This window comes from Cibotium barometz, chromosome 13 (genome assembly GCF_041138505.1).
Source record: "Cibotium barometz isolate CiBa-2024 chromosome 13, ASM4113850v1, whole genome shotgun sequence".
In the NCBI taxonomy this organism is placed as follows: Eukaryota; Viridiplantae; Streptophyta; class Polypodiopsida; order Cyatheales; family Cibotiaceae; genus Cibotium; species Cibotium barometz.
The window spans coordinates 60,411,292-60,429,844 of NC_141058.1; the positions used below are offsets into that span (position 1 = coordinate 60,411,292).

An 18,553-nucleotide genomic window follows, 5' to 3' on the forward strand; every position below is an offset into this window, starting at 1 on the left:
TATTTTCAGACAGCTTGTGATTCTGGGTTACGTGAGCTTCCTTCTGCTCCTCCACCTAGTTCTCTCAGGCAATCTTCTAGAGTTTCAGGAAAACAAATTCATGAGGGCAACATGTTTGTTAACTATGCTCTTATGTCCTCAATCATTCATGGTCCTTCTGATCCCACTTCTGTGGACGAGGCTCTTTCACATGAGCCTTGGCATCGTGCTATGCAGGCATAGCTGGATGCTATAGAACGGAATGGCACTTGGATTTTGGTGCCTGGGCCACTGCAGCGTAAGGTGATTGGTATGCGTTGGATCTTCAAATCGAAGTTCCGAGCTGATGGCAGCTTGGACAAGCACAAGGCGAGGTTGGTTGCCAAGGGTTATGCTCACCACCCTGGAGTCGACTTCGATGAGACCTTCGCTCCGACGGCCCGGATGACTACCATTCGCACAGTTCTTGCTCTTGCAGGACATCATAGATGGCCCGTATTCTAGATGGACATCAAGTCGGCTTTTCTGAATGGAGAGCTTACATAGGAGGTTTATGTTGATCAGTCGCCAGGATTTGTTGTTCTAGGCAAACAAGATCAGGTGTACCAGCTGAAGAAAGCTTTATATGGTCTGAAGCAGGCTCCGCAGGCTTGGTACCAACGAATCGATGAGTTCTTTCAGAAGCTCGGCTTGCACTGTTCTCATGCAGATTCGAACCTTTATATCCTCCTTGAGAGGGGGTTGATTGTTATCATTGTGGTCTATGTTGATGACCTCATCTTTACAGGTTCTTATTTTGTGAGGATCCGTTCAGTCATGGATGCTTTGGAGACAGTTTGAGATAACGGATCTTGGCCTTCTACATTATCTTCTTGGCTTTGAGATTTGGCAGACCCCGAAGGGCATTTTCTTCTCTCAGCAGAAGTACACACGGGAGATACTTGACAGATTTTAGATGACTAGATGCAAACCAGTATCTTCTCCTATGGATACTAGTGAGAAGCTCTCTTCTTGATGCTTCTCCAAGGATTGATCAGGGACAATATCGAGTTCTCGTCGGTTGTTTGGTTTGGTTGAGTTCTTTCTCATCGAAACCCCGTTAGCAGCATTGGCGGTGTGCTCTCAGAGTTCTTTGGTACTTGCATGGTACTATGGACTTTGGCATCTTCTATGGCCAAGGATACACTCTTCTTGGATGGTCTGATTCAAATTGGGCTAGAGATCCAGATACGCGGCGTTCGACCACCGGTTGTGTTTTTTCACTTGGGTCTGGAGCCATTTCATGGAGCAGTAGAGTGCGAGAGAGAGAGAGAGAGAGATATGAAGCAACTATGCTGAATATACTGAAGTGATACAGTGGCCAGCCCACAATGAAGGGCCATGAAAAGGGACCAATAGGGACACCAAATATGAGCAGAAACTGGGGATGAATGCGCTAATAGCCCCCCCCCCCCCCCCCCCCCCCCCCCCCCCCTAGCCTTGCTTATATAGGTTCTCGCAGCCCCAGCTTTTACCAAAAGCCGTGGCCTCCACCATATGCGGGCCATAGGGGCATTGAGGCTTCAGTGAGAGCATTGGATGATTTCTTCTACTTTGAGGAGAGATGCATATGCTTATGTGTGGGACTGCATTGTATGTCAGAAGGTGAAGTGTGATCGTCAGAAGACACCTGGTTTACTTCATCCTTTACCTATTCTTGATAGACCATGGGACAAAATTGCTATGGACTTTATCTTTGAGCTTCCTAGGATTTGGATGGGAAATGATGGCATTTGGACTAATATTGATAGATTCAGTAAGCAAGCACATTTCATCCTAGTACGGAAGAAGATAAATGTAGAGCAAATGGTGAAGTTGTTCATGGTGAACATCTTCAAGTATCATGGGATGCCCACTTCTATTATCAGTGATCCAGACCCTTGAATGACTAGCTTGTTTTGGAGAGCACTATGTGAGAATATGCATACTCCACTCCTTTGTCACAGATGCACTCAAACGGGATCTAGGAGTCGCTTGGTGATCTCTTTATGGCTCACCGGAGGTACCGAGGGCTTGTAGTATATCTGCTAGCGGGACTTCTATGATATGTGTACTAGTCACACGGTTTATGGTTTTTGACTTTGGTATGGTGGGAAAAAGAATGCGATGCTGATCTTTACCATATGGTCATCGCTGTACTTATATTTATACACACTTTGATGTATCTTGTATTATTAAATGCTAGCTTGGGATAATGCAAATTTTGTACCACTTTGTGTATGGAAATATTTGTACATGTGGAGCATCTCGCATGTATTTGTCTGTGATGATACTGCTAAGTATGGGTCCTGCGGGATGGCCATGTTTTGGAAGAGTTAGGACATCACCTAGGGACATGTGTATTATGGAGTGGATGCTTGGTTTTTGATGACACTTGTTTTTTGTTTATCTTTCTTTGTGGTGTTCTCTTTTAGGCTAGCAGAACTTGAACGTTTTGGTTGCACTATGGAGGGCAATTGAGAACGACTGCATGAGGGGGCTATGTTACCGCTTGGTGTTTTTGCAACCTTAGGGTTGATGGTGCTGATCTGGCCACGTGCAGCAGGTGGGGATGGTGCTTATCTGGCTGCATGCAGCAAGGGCACAAGGGTGGTGAGGATGCCGATAGTAGGACAACAGCACACAGTTGACATGTGGCACCTGCCACGTCGGCGGTTGACATGTGGTAGGTTCCACGTGTGCAAGCGCTCAGCAAGGGGGTCAGATTCTTGAAAAGCACACCTGGCTTTTTCCTCTCTTATTGTGTGTGTGTGTGTGTGCAAAAAGCAAAGCGTTTTGTTGTAAAAAAAGTTATTTTTGATTATTTTAAAAAAAGCCACAACTTTTTGGAAAAAGCTATGAGAACCTATATAAGCAAGGCTTGGGGCGGGGGGGGGGGGGGGGGGGGTGCTTTGGCATAACACATCACGTGGATTCATTGAGTGAAGGCCAAAGAAGCTCTCACTCTTGGATCTTGGGCATGTGTGTGTGTGTGTGGGAGCGCTTTGGCTATTTCTTGTGGAGGTTCGGGCTGAAGTTGTAACAACAGATCAACTTCTGGAATAGAAAGAAAACCGCAAGGGGCGCTGATGGTTTTGGGGCCAATGCAGTGTCTTGTGTAGGAGCGCTCTAGCTCCATACCTTTCTCTCTCTCTCTTCAAGTTTCAGTTGTTTAAAGTGCTTGTGTGTGGTGAAGTTATTGTTTACCTCCCATCAGTGGTATTGAAGGCCGGTTTCAGATACCATCCTCGACTGGTACATATCTGATGGCTGAAAGGATGTCTGGCCTCTGTGATGGGAGTTTGCCGGGCATTCGAATATGTAGTGCTCCTCATCCTCCACCACTCCTGTAGTGCATACTTTGCATGTCCGGTCCTTCCATGAGATGTGCTTGGCTTTACCAATCTCCACTCTAATGCGATGAGGGGATACCTTGAGCTGACTAATCGCTATCCGCATGGCATGTGACATGTATGTCTCTATGTATCTCAGGCTCTCAATGAATCCGTCCCTCTGAAACTCTCAATAACTGGTCTCTATAGAACTGGAGCTTCTTGCTAAGCTGTGACGGGGACCTAGCAAGTCCAACCAAACGGTTAATCTCTTGCCGTGAGAAGTCAAGGTATGGGGAGTCCGAGCTATACTGAAAAGGAGGGAAGTGGTCCATTTGGAGGCCATGTGTGTCAAACCACTAACCACTTGGGAGTACCATGCTGTTGTTGGTAATGATGGTGATACTGATGATGATAAGGAGGGTCTTTCCCTCTCCCTCTCTTGGTGTAATTGTAGGGATGGCTCAATTGCTTGTCTTGGGATATGGTCCACAGTAAGTGTATATACATGGTGAATGTACAAAATGGTTTGGAAGAGGGCATTTGTGACCAAGGGGGCTGCCCCAACTCTGCTAGCACAATAGCATGTGGCATCGATGCTTTGCTCTTGATTGAATGTGATAGCATCATTACTTGTAGTCTCTCTATGCTCTTCCAAGAGTCCACACCAGACTTGGTCCCCAAAAAGGTGCACTATACATCACTGTTGGGCATACCATATTGTCAATGGGCCAACACTTGAGTATGGGGCTTCTAGAAGTGGTCGTGATAGCAATGTCTCTCTCTCCAAGTGTGCTAGGGATTCATAGCCCCTCGCCAATTGGGCCTCAAGAAGGTGGATGCGGTGGGACGTGCGTGAGGTGGATGTGGGAGGGGCTGTTCGTGGGGTATGTGGTATAATGAGCATGCATATGAGTGCCAGATGTGTGGGTTTGTGATGGGGGTGGGTAAGCCTCGTTGCCGGATCTGCCAAGCTTGGTCATAATTCCCGCTTAGGAAGAGTTGGTATAAGTCCTCATGCTGTTTACTACAATGTGCTCGCTTCTTGGGTGAGGAAGGCACCGATTAATCCGTTCAGCTTCACGCTTTTGGATTTGGCCGGTAGCTAACTCATGCAAAAGATATGCATGTGTGATACGACATTCATCATCATACCAACAATTCTACGGCATGGCTCTATACGGGTTTGGCGGTGGACCGGTGGGGGTGTGGAAAATTGTCGATGGCGGATGTGTGGATGTGCCAGTGGTGGGGTAGGTGGTGTATAGATGAGAGTGAAGGTGAGGTAACTGTGGTCGGCACCAAGCGGGCACGGTGGAATGGTAAAGTCATGTATCAGTGCGGCTAGTTCTGGCGATCCCATAAGATAATTGACTGTGCTGGAGCCCCCCTTATACGGAAAACTAGTAAGCCCTCTTGAAGCAGGCCATCGTGCCATCCCATTATAGATAGCGAGGCTGTGGCGTGAGCCAAGTTGTAGGAGGCATCTCCTCTAGAAAGTGATGTCTCTATCATCCTGTGAGATTCGTTGTAGCCGTGTGCCATCTTGGTCTATCACCTGCAACCTGATAGGGTCCTTGAAATCATACATTTGTATCTGCTCACTCTTGGTCCTAGCATTAAAGTCCCCAAGTAGAGAGAGAGGGAAAGAGAGAAGAAGAAGAAGAAGAAGATTTCTGAACGTCTTGCAAAAGACCCAATGGGTCTATGAGACAAAAGGTGTACAGTGTGTCCATGGAATCTCATCATGGAAAAAAAAAAGACAACATAACAAAAAGAACTAACACTAATCCCTAGGTAAATGTAGATATGTATGGATCATCATCATCATCCTCATCATGGAGGATCACCATCCTCATCATCGTGGATACAAAGTGGGTGTAGAGGATTAGGGGGGATGCGTGGAGAGAAAAGAAAGAAAGAAAGAAAAGAAAAGATATATTAACATCTACGGAAGGCTAGATTGGCCTATGAGACAAATCTGTATACAACAAGTCCATGTCCTGTGAGTGTCATGGAAAGAAAAAGTGAAATGAAAATCTAATCCTAGTCATATGCAACTCACTATGTCTAGCATGCTATAGATGTACAATCATGATAGGTGGTATACTACTAATTTCAACCAGTGGAGATGATGGGGTGTAGTACATCATACATGGGGCATGGGGCAAGGAGGACTCTTGCATTTGTTATGCCTTGGTGTGGCCTTTGGACTCTCTCCTCCATAGCTCTGCGTCATCATGCCTGGATTTGGGCAAACTGGGCCTGATAGAGTAGTGGTGGTCTGCATCCAGGTAGTCGCGGTCTCCTGGCAGCTTTGATCTCCGAGGCTCTCTGTAGTGTGAGCCCTCATCGAGAGGTAGATGATACAGGGGGAGGGGGATGTGGCTCCCTGATAGGCCTGAAGAATTTGGTGATCTGTGGTTGGGATCTCTGGCTCTGCACCTGTAGAAGCCTCTCTCTATGTTGGTGTAGCTCAAGGAGGAAAAGGCGGAAGCATCTCTGATCAGGATACTCCATCACCCGGCTAAGTGGGCCAAAACCCTTTTTTGAGCAAGCAGAGAGAGAGAGAGAAATGAAATGAAATGAAATGTTATATTAACGTCTTCAAAAGGCCATAATGACCTATGAGACCAAAAGTTACATCATGGTGGATCTGATACAATGTCTGGATAAAAAAACCCAGAAAATGAAAAAATAAAGATGATACTACTGGCAGAGAGAGAGAGAGAGAGAGAGAGAGAGAGAGAGAGAGAGAGATATTAACGTTACGAGAGGCCAAAGTCGGCCTATGAGACAAAAAATAATACAACTGTGTTCTTCCGGTCATCGAAAGAAAAGAAACAAAAGAAAAAGTGTGCATGTGTTTGTGATACAATGATGTCCATGGCATATCTCATCATGGAATGGAAAATAAAACAGAAAGAAAACATAAATATAGCTATCTCACTGGTATGATACAAAACTGTCCATCGAAACTTGTCATGGAATACTAAGAACATAAAAACATGGGAGCAATATCAGCTCCGAGTAGATGGTATACCACTCTCCAAAATGTCAAGCATGGGGCTGATGAGTATGGCCGAAAAGTCTCCCTCAGCTATGCCATGTGGAAAGGTAGCTTGATGGCGACGGAGCATGTCCTGGATCTGGAGCTGATGAGGTGATCATGGGCGACGGGGGGGTCGAGGGTGTCGGGCACGCTGGAGTGTAGAGGCTTGGTCCGAGGTAACTCCTCTCGAGCGAGGTAGGTCCAAAGCAGCTCGTGGAGGGTCCACAAGATCCACTATGTCGGTATCCTCCACCTCCTGGGTCCGGAAGAAACTGGTGATGGTTGGCTGCCGAGGAAGGGGGCGGGGTGGCTGGGGCCTGTGTCTCAAGAAGGTGTCCCTGTGTCTGCGGAGCTCAATCAGGAAGAGGCCCAGGCAACGCTGGTCTTGGAAGTCAATGATCCTGGAGAGTGGACCGAATCCCTCACGAAATAGACAGTGAAACCTCCTGCGGATCTCATAGTATATTGGGCAGCGGCATATGTAATGCTCCTCCGTCTCAACCTCTGTGGCATAGTCGGCAGATCCTCTCCTCTCTGGGTGTTCATACGAGCTTCCCGGCTCTGAAGATGCGCTCAACTCTACCTGTCTCCACTCTGAGGCGGTGGGAAGAAACCCGTATCTGGCCAATCGCAATCCGCATGGCATGGGACATGTGAACACTCAAGTAGGCCAGCTGCTGGATGAATCCATCCTCAGTGAGTGTGAGGAAGTGGTCTCTGTAAAAGTGCATCTTCGTGGGGAGCTCCGGGGGTGTGATCCATGTGCAATGTGTGTAGAGGCTAAGAAGATCTGACCGGATAACCCGGTTGGTATCCTCGTGAGACAGCCCGAAAAAAGGGGAGTCCAAACTGTATTGAAGGGGGGGTAGGTGGTCCATGCAGAGCCCATATACTAAGAACCTAGTGGAAACTAGTGCATACCATACTCCAGAGTGCCCCTCAAGTGCTAGTTGTCTGGAGGACTCCAGGGCAAGCCTCAGGTATCTGTGGGGATCCATGTGACTGATGTGATGGATTGTCTGGAAGAGTGCCTCCACTACCATCAGGGTTGTAGCAAACTCTGCCTGGATAATCTGGTGTGGGACTGATGGTTTGCTGCGGATCATATGGGAGAACATCATGACCTGGGGCCTCTCAACTCGCTGCCAATCCTCATCAGATAAATCTGGCCCAGAAAGCTACTCCATACATCAAGGCTGGTGTGACGAGGGTGTTAAAAAGCTAGCCCTTCGTCCTGGGCTCCTGGAAATGTGCCTGGAAGCACTGCCGCTCAAGTAAGCTCAAGGCTGCATATCACCGCGTCACTTTGGCATGTGCTGCGGGAAGCATGGTAAAACGTGGGCCACTGAAAGTGACACCAAGGTAGACATAGGATGAGACAATCTCCACAAAGATTAACGTCTTTCTTTTTTTTTTTCAAAAAGGAGACTTCTATTAAGTATGAAAAATTTTACAAAATGGAGATTTCACACCAAGCAAGGTGGAGATCTCAACCAATCAGGAGCCCTGTGCTGCCAATAGGGTCCCAAATGAGAGGATGTGAAAAAGATACCAATGCTCCACTCTCTCATAACTGGGCGCGCTTCCTCTCCGTAGCCCTCGAAGATCCCTGGATTTTGGCCCAGGTAGCCATAATGGTGTGAATAATATCACCGCAAATCCTGCAAAGACCCAAAGGGTCTATGAGACCAAAATGATGTGTACATGGTGTCCATGAAATCTCGTCATTGATGCAATAAGAAAAAGCAATAGTAAACTAAAACTGAAAACTGAAAGTTAAGATCTCAGACTTTGAGATTATACAAGACAAAACATCTAGATCCTACTATGCCAGGTATAGGGTACAATAAGTGACGGGATATGGGAGAGCTGAATAAAAACAGTCAATCAACCCTGTATGTTGGGCAAGCCATCCAGGATGTCCATCATGGGTGATACAAGAAGGCTAGAGATGTCGATAGTCTGCTGTGAGGATGAGGCTGCTCGATGGCAGGCCAGGATCCCTTGAATCTGGGGCTGATGACTTGGGGGTGGTCAGGGTCTAACGGGATGGGGGCGTCTAGCTCTCTGGAGTGTATGTGCGCAATCTGGTGTGACTCCCATGGGCCTGCTGCGAGGGGGCACTTTGGTATAGGGAGAGAGAGATTAAGCATCTACTAAAGACAAAATGGGCCTATGAGACCAAAGTGATACAAATTACAATAATGCCCATGGCATAATTGGCTCATGCGAAATGCTTTCATCTTTGATTCACAATCAAGGGTGAAAGGTCATGTCGAGCATGTTAGTGGTCTATTGCTTTGGCAAGTTTTTTCTTTGATTGATGCACATGGTATCACCAAGGCGCAAATTGACCCCTGGTTACATGCTCTTCGTATGGTGGGCATGCCTCATGTGGCCTTTTAGCGTGTGCGGTATGACGGCCTCTATGTACATGTTTGTATAGCTGGTCATGCGACCTTTGCTTTGTGTTACATTTTTGTAATCTAATCAACCAACCGTTACGGAAAAGAGAAAAAAAAAGAGAGTTGTATTTAACATGACTAAAGGCCAATTTGGCCTATGAGACCGAAGTGTTACGATGTTATATATCTCATCCTAGATAGTACAAATTATAAAGAGAGAGAGAAAGAAAAAAAGAAAGAAAGTCATATTAACGTCCGCGGAATGCCTTGAAGGCATGTGGGACCAAAAGACATGACATCACAATCATTACAATCCACTTCGGGGTGCACTTAGGTGCAAGTGCGCATAAGAGAGAGAGAGAGAGAGAGAGAGAGAGAGAGAGAGAGAGAGAGAGAGATTCCTTTTAAGAAGTGCCGTTAATGTAGGATGATCAAGCTAGAAAGGGGTCCCTGAAGACAAATGTGGAGCTACTGTCATGCCCAATTTGCTTTGAGCCACTTATGCGGAAAGGACCTTCAGGCATCAATCAGTGAGTGACCTTTTTGATAGATCTTGAGAAAGCATGAATATCTCCATGTACTGTTTCCGTCTTTCTTACATGAAAATGAATTTTACTTTCTTTTTTTCCACATGCAAATCGAGCTTTTTGATTCCCTATGAGAATATACTATGATGTTAGGACTTCAGCTAGAGGTCTCAGGGGTCCGTTATTTAGTAAATTGGGAACAACGAATAAGTACTCACAAACAAGAGTTTGGGAAACCAAGGCCCAAGACACACTAGCCTGACCTGCACAAGCAAGGTTTGGGAACTAGAAGTCAAACGAGGGTGGCACTTGAAATTAGGTAAAGATAACTGACAGCAATGACGAAGGCCACCTTTAGTTCAAGTAGGAAAAAATATGAAATGCCAAGTGCCATACCTCACACAAGGTCTAAATGGAGGAGCTTGTGGTTCATGGATGCCTGAAAATAATTAAGAGTTTATTTCAATAAACATCAGAGTGCCCAGACAATAAAGGAAAACACCCTTGGTCAATACACATTGAGAGAGGAAACAGGTGGTGTCTCTCAGAAAAATGCTAAGCAGCTGTAGAGATCACCAAAAGATGGGGCTGAATCCAAAAATTCTGTCAGTACTTGTGTGCATGAGTGTGTGCGTGCGTGTATGAAAGGGGAAAAAGGAGGGACGGGGAACGAATCCATGACAAGTGGATACTGCTGCTTGATTGTGCCAATTTAGCATTTGGAGAAAACAACCTCCTCAGTCCTTGCGAGAGCATTTTCTTAGTCTGTCTCCAGCATGTTACCTGCAATACGCTTTTCTTACAGACACAAGTCTTGCATGACTTCAGGTGATATTTGCAACAGAACATGTTTCTCAATGAGGAACACGGCACTAGGTTAACATGTTATTTGGAGTCTTAGATTCCAGATAAACAATATGAAAACAGTTCTTACAAACAGCTTGAAGTCAATGCTGAACTCTGTCTTTATAGTTCCCCTTTCTTGAGCTACCATGGGCTGTGCCTCATGCACGAAGCCTGACTACTACACCAAGACCTTCCTAACCTTGCCTTTCCTGCAGCCTGAGCAGTGTCTCCAGCCTGCAGTGGTAGGCACTTGATGGATATTTTATGACCCGAGCAGTGTCCCCCACTCGCAAACCCAGGTACTCATCAAGGACCTTCAAACTGTTGACAAATTTGTTCTGGAATCAACCCAAGTGCGACCAGCCTGATCCCACACTATCTTTCAGTTGATTGTACTGTTGACGTGGCAGTCTGTATTGCTGACGCCAAGAGTCTTGCTGTCTTTACAGTTTCTGCAACAGCTGGTAGAGCTTCTCAGCAGGTCATACAGGTGGAGAGGTAACCCATTACACAAGCTTTACAGTCTGTACACCTTGCTGCTGCCCGTACAATTGCTGTGCTGCTGGTTGTTCACTCTGCTTGTCACATGTGGAAGCTCTGGGAGTCTTCTTTCAGCCCTAAACACCTTTCCTGGAACAGGCTTGATGCAAAGCACAAACAGAGGATGCTAAGTTTCAGTATATTCAATATAGTACAAAAGGGTACAAACCTGGCAAGCCATGGGCTGCCCTTGAAAAAGGTTCTTGACTCCAAAAAGTCATAGTCTACTGACCCAGCCCATAAAGGACGGAATGAATCCTAATAAAACACGACTTGTGCTTATATACTATTTCTTGATAGCTGGTTGGCAACTACAGCTGTCGGCCAGTTTCATGTCCTCCAAAAATGATCATGGCCATCATCGCCTTTCACACGTGTGGCAGTCAATCGACTGGCCGTCTTGCCGACTGCCGTCCGTGCCTTTTAGAAGGCTGCCGACTTGCTGTTCATCCTGAATGTTCTTATTTTTCTGCTGCCCTTCAAGGATTAGCACTGAGACTAGCATGTCCATGTCATCATGCACATGACATTTCCTTATGCTAAACTTGATGACGGGATTTCAACTTCTGACCCCGGATGACTGTCATCATCCCCTTGTCTGATCATGGACTCCCCAACTTGTCATCCTTCCCTTCTTGGCAACTTTTTCACTGAAAACCTTGCCCTGTTCTCCAGTTCCACTCCAAATTTAGCGAAGATCTATGCATCTGTTCCACTTTGTCCCCTTGCCTTCTTGCCCTATCCTTGAACACTTTCTTTGGTCGTCATCCTCCCTTGGATCTGTTTCCTGAGTATTGAATGTGGCACTCTTACTCCACCCCTTGGAGGATCATCCTCCCTTGGAACTGTTTCCTGAAAGCCTTTCTTGGTATGCCCCAAGTGGCATCCAACTCATAGGATTGCCATCCCCCTTGGGTCTTGTGGAACACCACCAACCAACCTCCTGGGAACTTTGTCCATGTCTTGTGTTACTCTCCTTGGACTGTGCACCTTCATCTGGGACACCATCAGTATTTAGCGTTGTTGAACCTGAAGTTGATACAATGTTGCCTGGTCACCACACCACCAAAAGATCAAGACACGGGCGATGGTTTCATCCATGCGCGATGCAATAAGCGTGGGTGGAACATGGGCAACAATATCCCAAAATTAGCCTGAAGCTGTGATACCAATGTCGTATGTGGAAGTTGGGTAGCAACAATATCCCAGAATTAGCCTGAAGCTGTGATACCAATGTCATATGTGGAAGCTTTGGGAGTCTTCCTTCAGCTCTAAACACCTTTCCTTGAACATGCTTGATGCAAAACGCAAACAGAAGATGGAGAGAAGAGAAAGAGATAGCTAAGTTTCAGGATATTCAATATAGTACATAAGGGTACAAATGTGGCAAGCCATAGGGTGCCCTTGAAAAAAGTTCTTGACTCCAAAAAGTCCTAGTCTACTGACCCAGACCATAAAGGATTGAATGAAACACGACTTGTACCTATATACTATTTCTTGATAGCTGGTCGGCCAGTTTCATGTCCTCCAAAAATCATCATGGTCATCATCGCCTTTCACACGTGTGGCAGTCAATTGACTGGCGGCCTTGCCGACTGCTGTCCATGTCTTTTGGAAGGCTGCCGACGTGCTGTCCATCCTGAATGTTCTTGGTTTTCTGCTGCCCTTCAAGGATTAGGGCTGAGACTAGCATGTCCAATATCACATGCGAAAGCTCTGGGAGTCTTCTTTCAGCCCTAAACACCTGTCCTGGAACAACCTGATGCAAAACGCAAGCAAGAGATGGAGAGGAGAGAGAGAGAGATAGCTGAGTTTCAGTATATTCATAATGTACAAAAAGGAAGTACAATCTTGGCAAGCCCTAGGCTTGCCCATAAAAAGGTGGTCTTGACTCTAGAAAGTCCTATTCTATGATTCAAATCCCTATAGGACTGAATGAATCCTAGTAAAACACTACTTGTGCTTATATAATATTTCTTGATAGCTGGTTGGCCAACTACAGGTGTCGGCCAGTTTTCATGTCCTCCAAAAATCATCATGGCCATCATCGCCTTTCATACGTGTGGCAGTCAATCGATTGGCCGCCTTGCTGACTGCTATCCATGCCTTTTAGAAGGCTGCTGACCCGCTGTCCATCCTGAATGTTCTTTATTTTTTGCTACCCTTCAAGGATTAGCATTGAGACTAGCATGTCCATGTCATCATGCACATGACACTACTGCAATCCACTCTGTTGGCATAGCAGCCATACAAACCATGTCTTGATGACGATACATTGCATGGCTGTCTTTCTTGCCCCAGAAATAGCACACAAGAATGGGAGGATTAGGAAGTAAAACACTCAACCACTAATCCATGCTCCCCCTCCACAATTTTGCACATATTTATATTTTTTTTCAAGTTCCCAAGAAAATATCCTTCTATCAGAGACAACTGTCACCATGTGAATTATTCCCTTATTATCTTTGTAATAATTTTAATTTGTTAATAACAGTTATTGTTATTATTTGGCCAGTTTCATCCATGGATTTGTTTACACGAGTGGACTCATGTGGAGTGATCTCGGAGTCTAGATGTAATAGCTCTAGTGCATAGTAGCAATGAAACGCGTTTCATATGTTTTTTATGATCATTAACATTTCATATGTATGAAATGTGTTTCATATTTTATCTAGTTGACTAGAGCCTTCACAGTTTTCAAAAAAATGACTATGTACGCTTGGGATTCTCAGCCTTTACAACCTGCACGTCCACAAGTCATCGCCAAATCAGCCCCTCCTCCTCTTCTTGGCTTGCATGCCTACCATTTCTCAAGTTGGTTTACTCGATTTTTTCTGATTTTGTTTGCTTTTATAGAAAAAACCAGGTTGTGAATTGGGGAATTTTCATACTAGGGTGCCAATCTTGCCTTGTCTTTGTCACAATGCCTTGCAGGAAGAATGCCATGTGGACCCATGTCACTCCTGTGGCAAAATATTGTGGTTATGATGCCTCAATAGTTTTTTTTAAGTTGGTAACATAACTTGCGTTAAGGCTCATTTCTCAGGTTCGAGCGGAGAAAGCATTCGTCACTGCTAGTTGGTGCCTACAGAAACCAAAGCTGATGTGCAAGGATGGAAAAAACAATAGCTCAGTATACAAGGTCATCAGCCTTATGATGATGTTGATGCTAGTGAGGATACAAGTGATGCATCCAAGACAACAAGGTTGGGCTTAGAGGAGGATGCATAGAGTCAAACAAGATTTGTGGGAGTTGGTAGCACCACTTCGAAGCTCTTTGCTGGTAGGACTTAGAGGCTCACTCAAGAGAGCAAGCATTCAAGCAAGCTTGCAAAAGCAAACAATAAATGAGGCAACCAAGGAACTTACTAGGCTGTTCATCCAATGTGCTTTTCCTTTTAATATTGTGCATACCCCGCGATGGAGAAAGGATATGAAGGCAATCAGCCGCATTGGATGTGAGTGGGAGGGACCCTCCTATGAGAGCTTGCTTGACAAAGAGCTCAAAAGAGAGCAACATGTAGTGGAGGTGGAGGTGGAGCCACTTAAATCCTCTTGGACCAAGTATGGTTGCACAATGTTATGAGATAGGTGGATAGATGTATGCAAGAGGAATGTGTACAACATTTTGGTGTCCTCGTGCAAGGGCATTGATGCATCTCTGCGTGGGACAATGGTGACAAGAGAGTTTAAGACACCAGCAGCAGGAAGCTATCATTGAGATAAGGCAAACAAAACATAGTGCAAGGTCACTAACAATGGCAAAAACTGTGTCTCTATGGAACGGATGCTAGAGGATGAGTTCCTAGAGATTGTATGGACTACATGTGCGTCTCGTAGCCTGACCTTCTCATTGAAGATGCCGCAAAGATTGGGTGGATTGCTGATGTCTTCAACACTTCTCGCAACATAGTGAAGTTTGTTACCTAGAAGCCCAAGGTCTTAGCAATGTATTGTGCCAACAGCAACCGTCAGCTTTTGAAGCCTTCACAGGCCACGTTCATTGTGGTTGAGAAGGGCGGGTATATGTTCATCGTGGTTGAAAGTTCACTAGAGACTCATGCGCATTGTGGTCATCTCAGGACTGGATGAGAGGATTGTGAGCACCCAAGGTAGTTGCTTTTGCACGCATTGTGGTGCGAGAAAGTTGGTGGCAAGAGGCTGAGGCTTTGGTGAATGGCTTTCAGCCAAATCTACAACGTTCTTTGAATCATTGACATGGAGGGAAATACTCTTGGATTCTTGTACAAGTTCATGGATTGGATTGGAGAGGCTCTTAACCGATGCACTCTCCCATTAGATGAGAGGTACATACTACATAACATGCTCTCTCTGAGTCTTAGCTACTAACATAAAGTTTGGAAACTTTACTCTATGGTCGGAAACTTGAGGTAACAATTGTCCCCTTGTTTCAAATGATTGTGCATAGTATTTGATGGTTGATTTAGAGGTTCTAGGACATTCTACAGGTTTGGAACAACCGGTGGGATTGGTTCCATAGATCCAATCCACGTGGTTGCCAACATATTGCACCCTCTTTGGTAGTGTGAGGAGTAGTATGCGAATGAAAGGTTGGAAGAGGGATGGAAGGAGTACATTAAAAAATGGATAGCAGGTGACCTTGAACTCTAGAGGCTCTTACTGAGACATTTGATCCTTAAGGTTACGGGGCCCGTTTGGGCGCCAAGATGACCTTACATGGGTTTGGAAGCACATAGGTCTATGTTTTAGTCTAAAATATGGTTCTAGTCAGGCGACGTGGTTGGTTAAGTTTCCATTCCAACCAGTTGTAGGGTGGCCTCAACATTGGCCAACCTACGATATGACTAACCCTAAATACTGCATACTAGTTCAACAGTCCCTTTTTTTTTCCCCTATTGGCCTTAGGCTCAAGATCCTCCCATAGTTAACCGATTTTCACCACGTGTAGGCATTTTTTCCGCCCGTAGGCGATGCCGCCGAGGGAGCACCTAGTGGGGGTTTGAACCCAGGACCTCCCGGTCCCAAGACAAACACTTCACCACTTGAGCTACCACCTCATTGGTCTAGTTCGGCAGTCTTTATTCCATATCAAGATCAACAAACCCCTATAGTGATGGTGTGAACATGTATAGGGATCATATGGCCAATCAATCCCCAAATGGTAGCAAGCCCAAAGCCTTAATCAAACTTTTCATGAGAAAGAGCCTTCATGAACAAATTTGCCATGTTGTTATGTGTAGGCACATAAACCAGGCTGATCACTCCTGTAGGGAGGAGTCTCTCCCTAGTAGAATGATAATGCACCTCAATGTGCTTGGGGTGAGCATGGAACACAAGGTTCCTCACAACTGCCAATGCTCTCTGACTCTTAGGGAATATGGTAGTGCAAGACGACTGCCGTGGTACTTGGACTATGCATAAATCTATTGAATTGAGACACCCCATACTGAATATCCAACCTCGTATTGAATAGATAGATCAAGTATCCATCAGCTTGCTGATATAATGTCTCATCAAAAGGCTCTCCAGAATCTCGAATGCTAAGCTTTGCACTTGTCTCAAGTGGTGTAGCCATAGGCTTACAATCCTCAGGATTAAACCTGTTCAGCAGATTCTGTATATACTTTGACTGCATCATGACAATCCCATCATTACAACATAAAAATTAAATGCCCAAATAGTATCATTGCTACCACAAACCTAGGTGCTACATGAGGACTGTAAGCGACTTGCCAAGCTGAAGACTCAGGATGAATCCAAAAACTTTGCTACCTCTACATCTGATGAGGAGGAGGAGCAAGAAGACGAAACAAAACTAGTCCAGGAAGCCACTTTATCACTATGGGGCGGGATGTTAAATATCATAGTGATGAATGTGGGAATAAATAGGTGCTAGGTGGTTGTGTAAAAGCACCTAATAACTTAGTATTCTAGGATTAAACAAAGCGGTTCCAGTATTCTAGGATTAAAAAAAGTGGTTCTAGTGCGTTTGACCGACCACTAGTGTGTGGGTTCTTTTATGTGTGGGAACAACCTCTTAAGAGGATCTTATGTAAGCAATGATGTATGTAGGTGACACCTCTTAGGGACACTTGGCATCATGGTTTGACATGTGGCATATGTGGTGGCAGCATATGTATACACTTATAGAGATTATTGGTCAATTGCTGCAATCAAAGCCGTAGGAGACAAATTTTTCGAGAACCCCCAATTTGTAAGTATTGGTGATGGTCCAATTTTGATGCGGAAGTCTATTTTGTCAAAAAATTCTAAAAGCCCCAATTTTTTTGTCGATTGTGAATGGGCTGCCACTTGGAGCACTGGGAGGAATCGGCTGTGCTGGGCCTCCTTGCTACGTTGCTGGGTGGCGATTGCTGAGGGTGGCAGCTGGTGGTGCTGAGCGATGGCGGCTCTGGAGGCGGCTGCAACTGCTGTCTAGAAGTAGCACTTGGGCTATGGCAGCATGTGCAGCAGCTGAGCTACGGCCAATGTGGAAGAGAGGCGGTGCTTGTTCTGTGGCGCAAAATTGTGATGGGGAAAAAACCTCATAAGAGGGAAAAAGTGCCCCGGCTTCTTAGCCTGTTCACAGCATAACTACTACAGCTCTACAGTGATTTCCCCCCGCTGTCCTCGTAACAGCACGGACTAATCTGAGTGCTATCTACACAACTTCTGGTAATGTTCATCATTCTCTCCCTTATCACTCGTGAGATGGGTAGCACACTTTAGCTTGTAACGTGTGATAGCTAGCCTTTCTTTTGACAGCATACTATTCCGAATGCTATCTGGACAACTGTTGGTCATGTTCATCATGCACTGTTTTTTGAGTTGATGGGATAGGTAACTTTTACTTGATGGCTAGTCTCTTCAGTTTTGGATTTTACACTTGTTTATAAGTCCTAATCATCTTTGGAATTATAATCAAGTCATAATGCATCTCTATTTTTTTTGTACCTGTGTGTCTGAAAGACTTGCTGATTATGCTCTGGAAAGTTCAGGCCATACATGGAATTCACGTGGTTGTAAGGGAACACTCCAACAACAACAATGCTAAAGTAGATATGGAGGAGCTTGATTTTTTTTTTTGATTTGATGTGGTGGTGTTTTGTTCATTCCCATATGATTGCTACTTTACTGAAACTGGTCTTGCGGGAGTTGCAGAGCTGCGATTTCAAGGTCTGCCTTTAAGTGCAGTACTTGCAAGAAGACATTCTCTACCAGGGAGGTTTTTCTCGATCTCACTGTTACAGCTGGCATAAAAGAATACGAGGAATTTTTGCCAACTGGTACAGAGTTGTTCAGGCAAGGCATCTATTCACCTTGTCGCTTTTCATGATATTATGCATGGAGTTTTGTATGTTTCAAAGAACTCAAAGTGCCTGATCCAACCAAGGCATCTATTCACCTTGTCACTTTTCATGATATTATGCATGGGGTTTTGTAGGATTCAAAGAACCCAAAGTGCCTGATCTAACCAAGATCTAAATTTCAGATCCAAAGACTTTTTATTAACATTCAAGGCTATTGCAATCAACCATGAGCAAAAGCATGCTATGTGTATGCTGATATGGATATGCTCTTAGTATAAGAGAGGAATGCAAGGTAAATTGGCCCAAACTTGTGAAAAAGTTGGCCTGATCAGATCTTAATTACTCATAGAAACAATCATCCCAATAAGCATCCCAATGAAGAAGATTTAAAGCCGTGAATCAAATAACTAAATCAAATCAATATACCATGAATAAAAGCATGCTCTTTGTAGTAGGAAGCTCAGTGGACAATGGACATCCTATTCCTTCAGGAACACCACCTCTCAGCTGGATGCACCCATAGAAGCAGGGAAGTCTTTCCAGGCGTAGCCACATCTTTTGG

At 45.1% G+C, this 18,553-nt stretch overlaps 1 protein-coding gene across 10 annotated transcripts in view; it reads left to right on the top strand.

Moving 5' to 3' along the window:
* LOC147632902 (S-adenosyl-L-methionine-dependent methyltransferases superfamily protein) overlaps nucleotides 1-18,553 on the top strand; it is a 150,461-nt gene that overhangs the window by 20,906 nt on the left and 111,002 nt on the right. For 3 of the 10 annotated variants that reach the window (XM_086807811.1, XM_086807810.1, XM_086807809.1), the window contains exons 2-3: nucleotides 9,213-9,316; nucleotides 17,843-17,983. In XM_086807811.1, the coding sequence (XP_086663937.1) occupies nucleotides 9,213-9,316; nucleotides 17,843-17,983 (245 nt within the window). Of the gene's footprint in view, nucleotides 1-2,432; nucleotides 2,684-9,212; nucleotides 9,317-16,753; nucleotides 17,357-17,446; nucleotides 17,522-17,566; nucleotides 17,737-17,842; nucleotides 17,984-18,553 lie in introns of those variants that run through there. The other 7 variants (XM_086807815.1, XM_086807816.1, XM_086807817.1 and 4 more) reach the window with 7 other exon arrangements.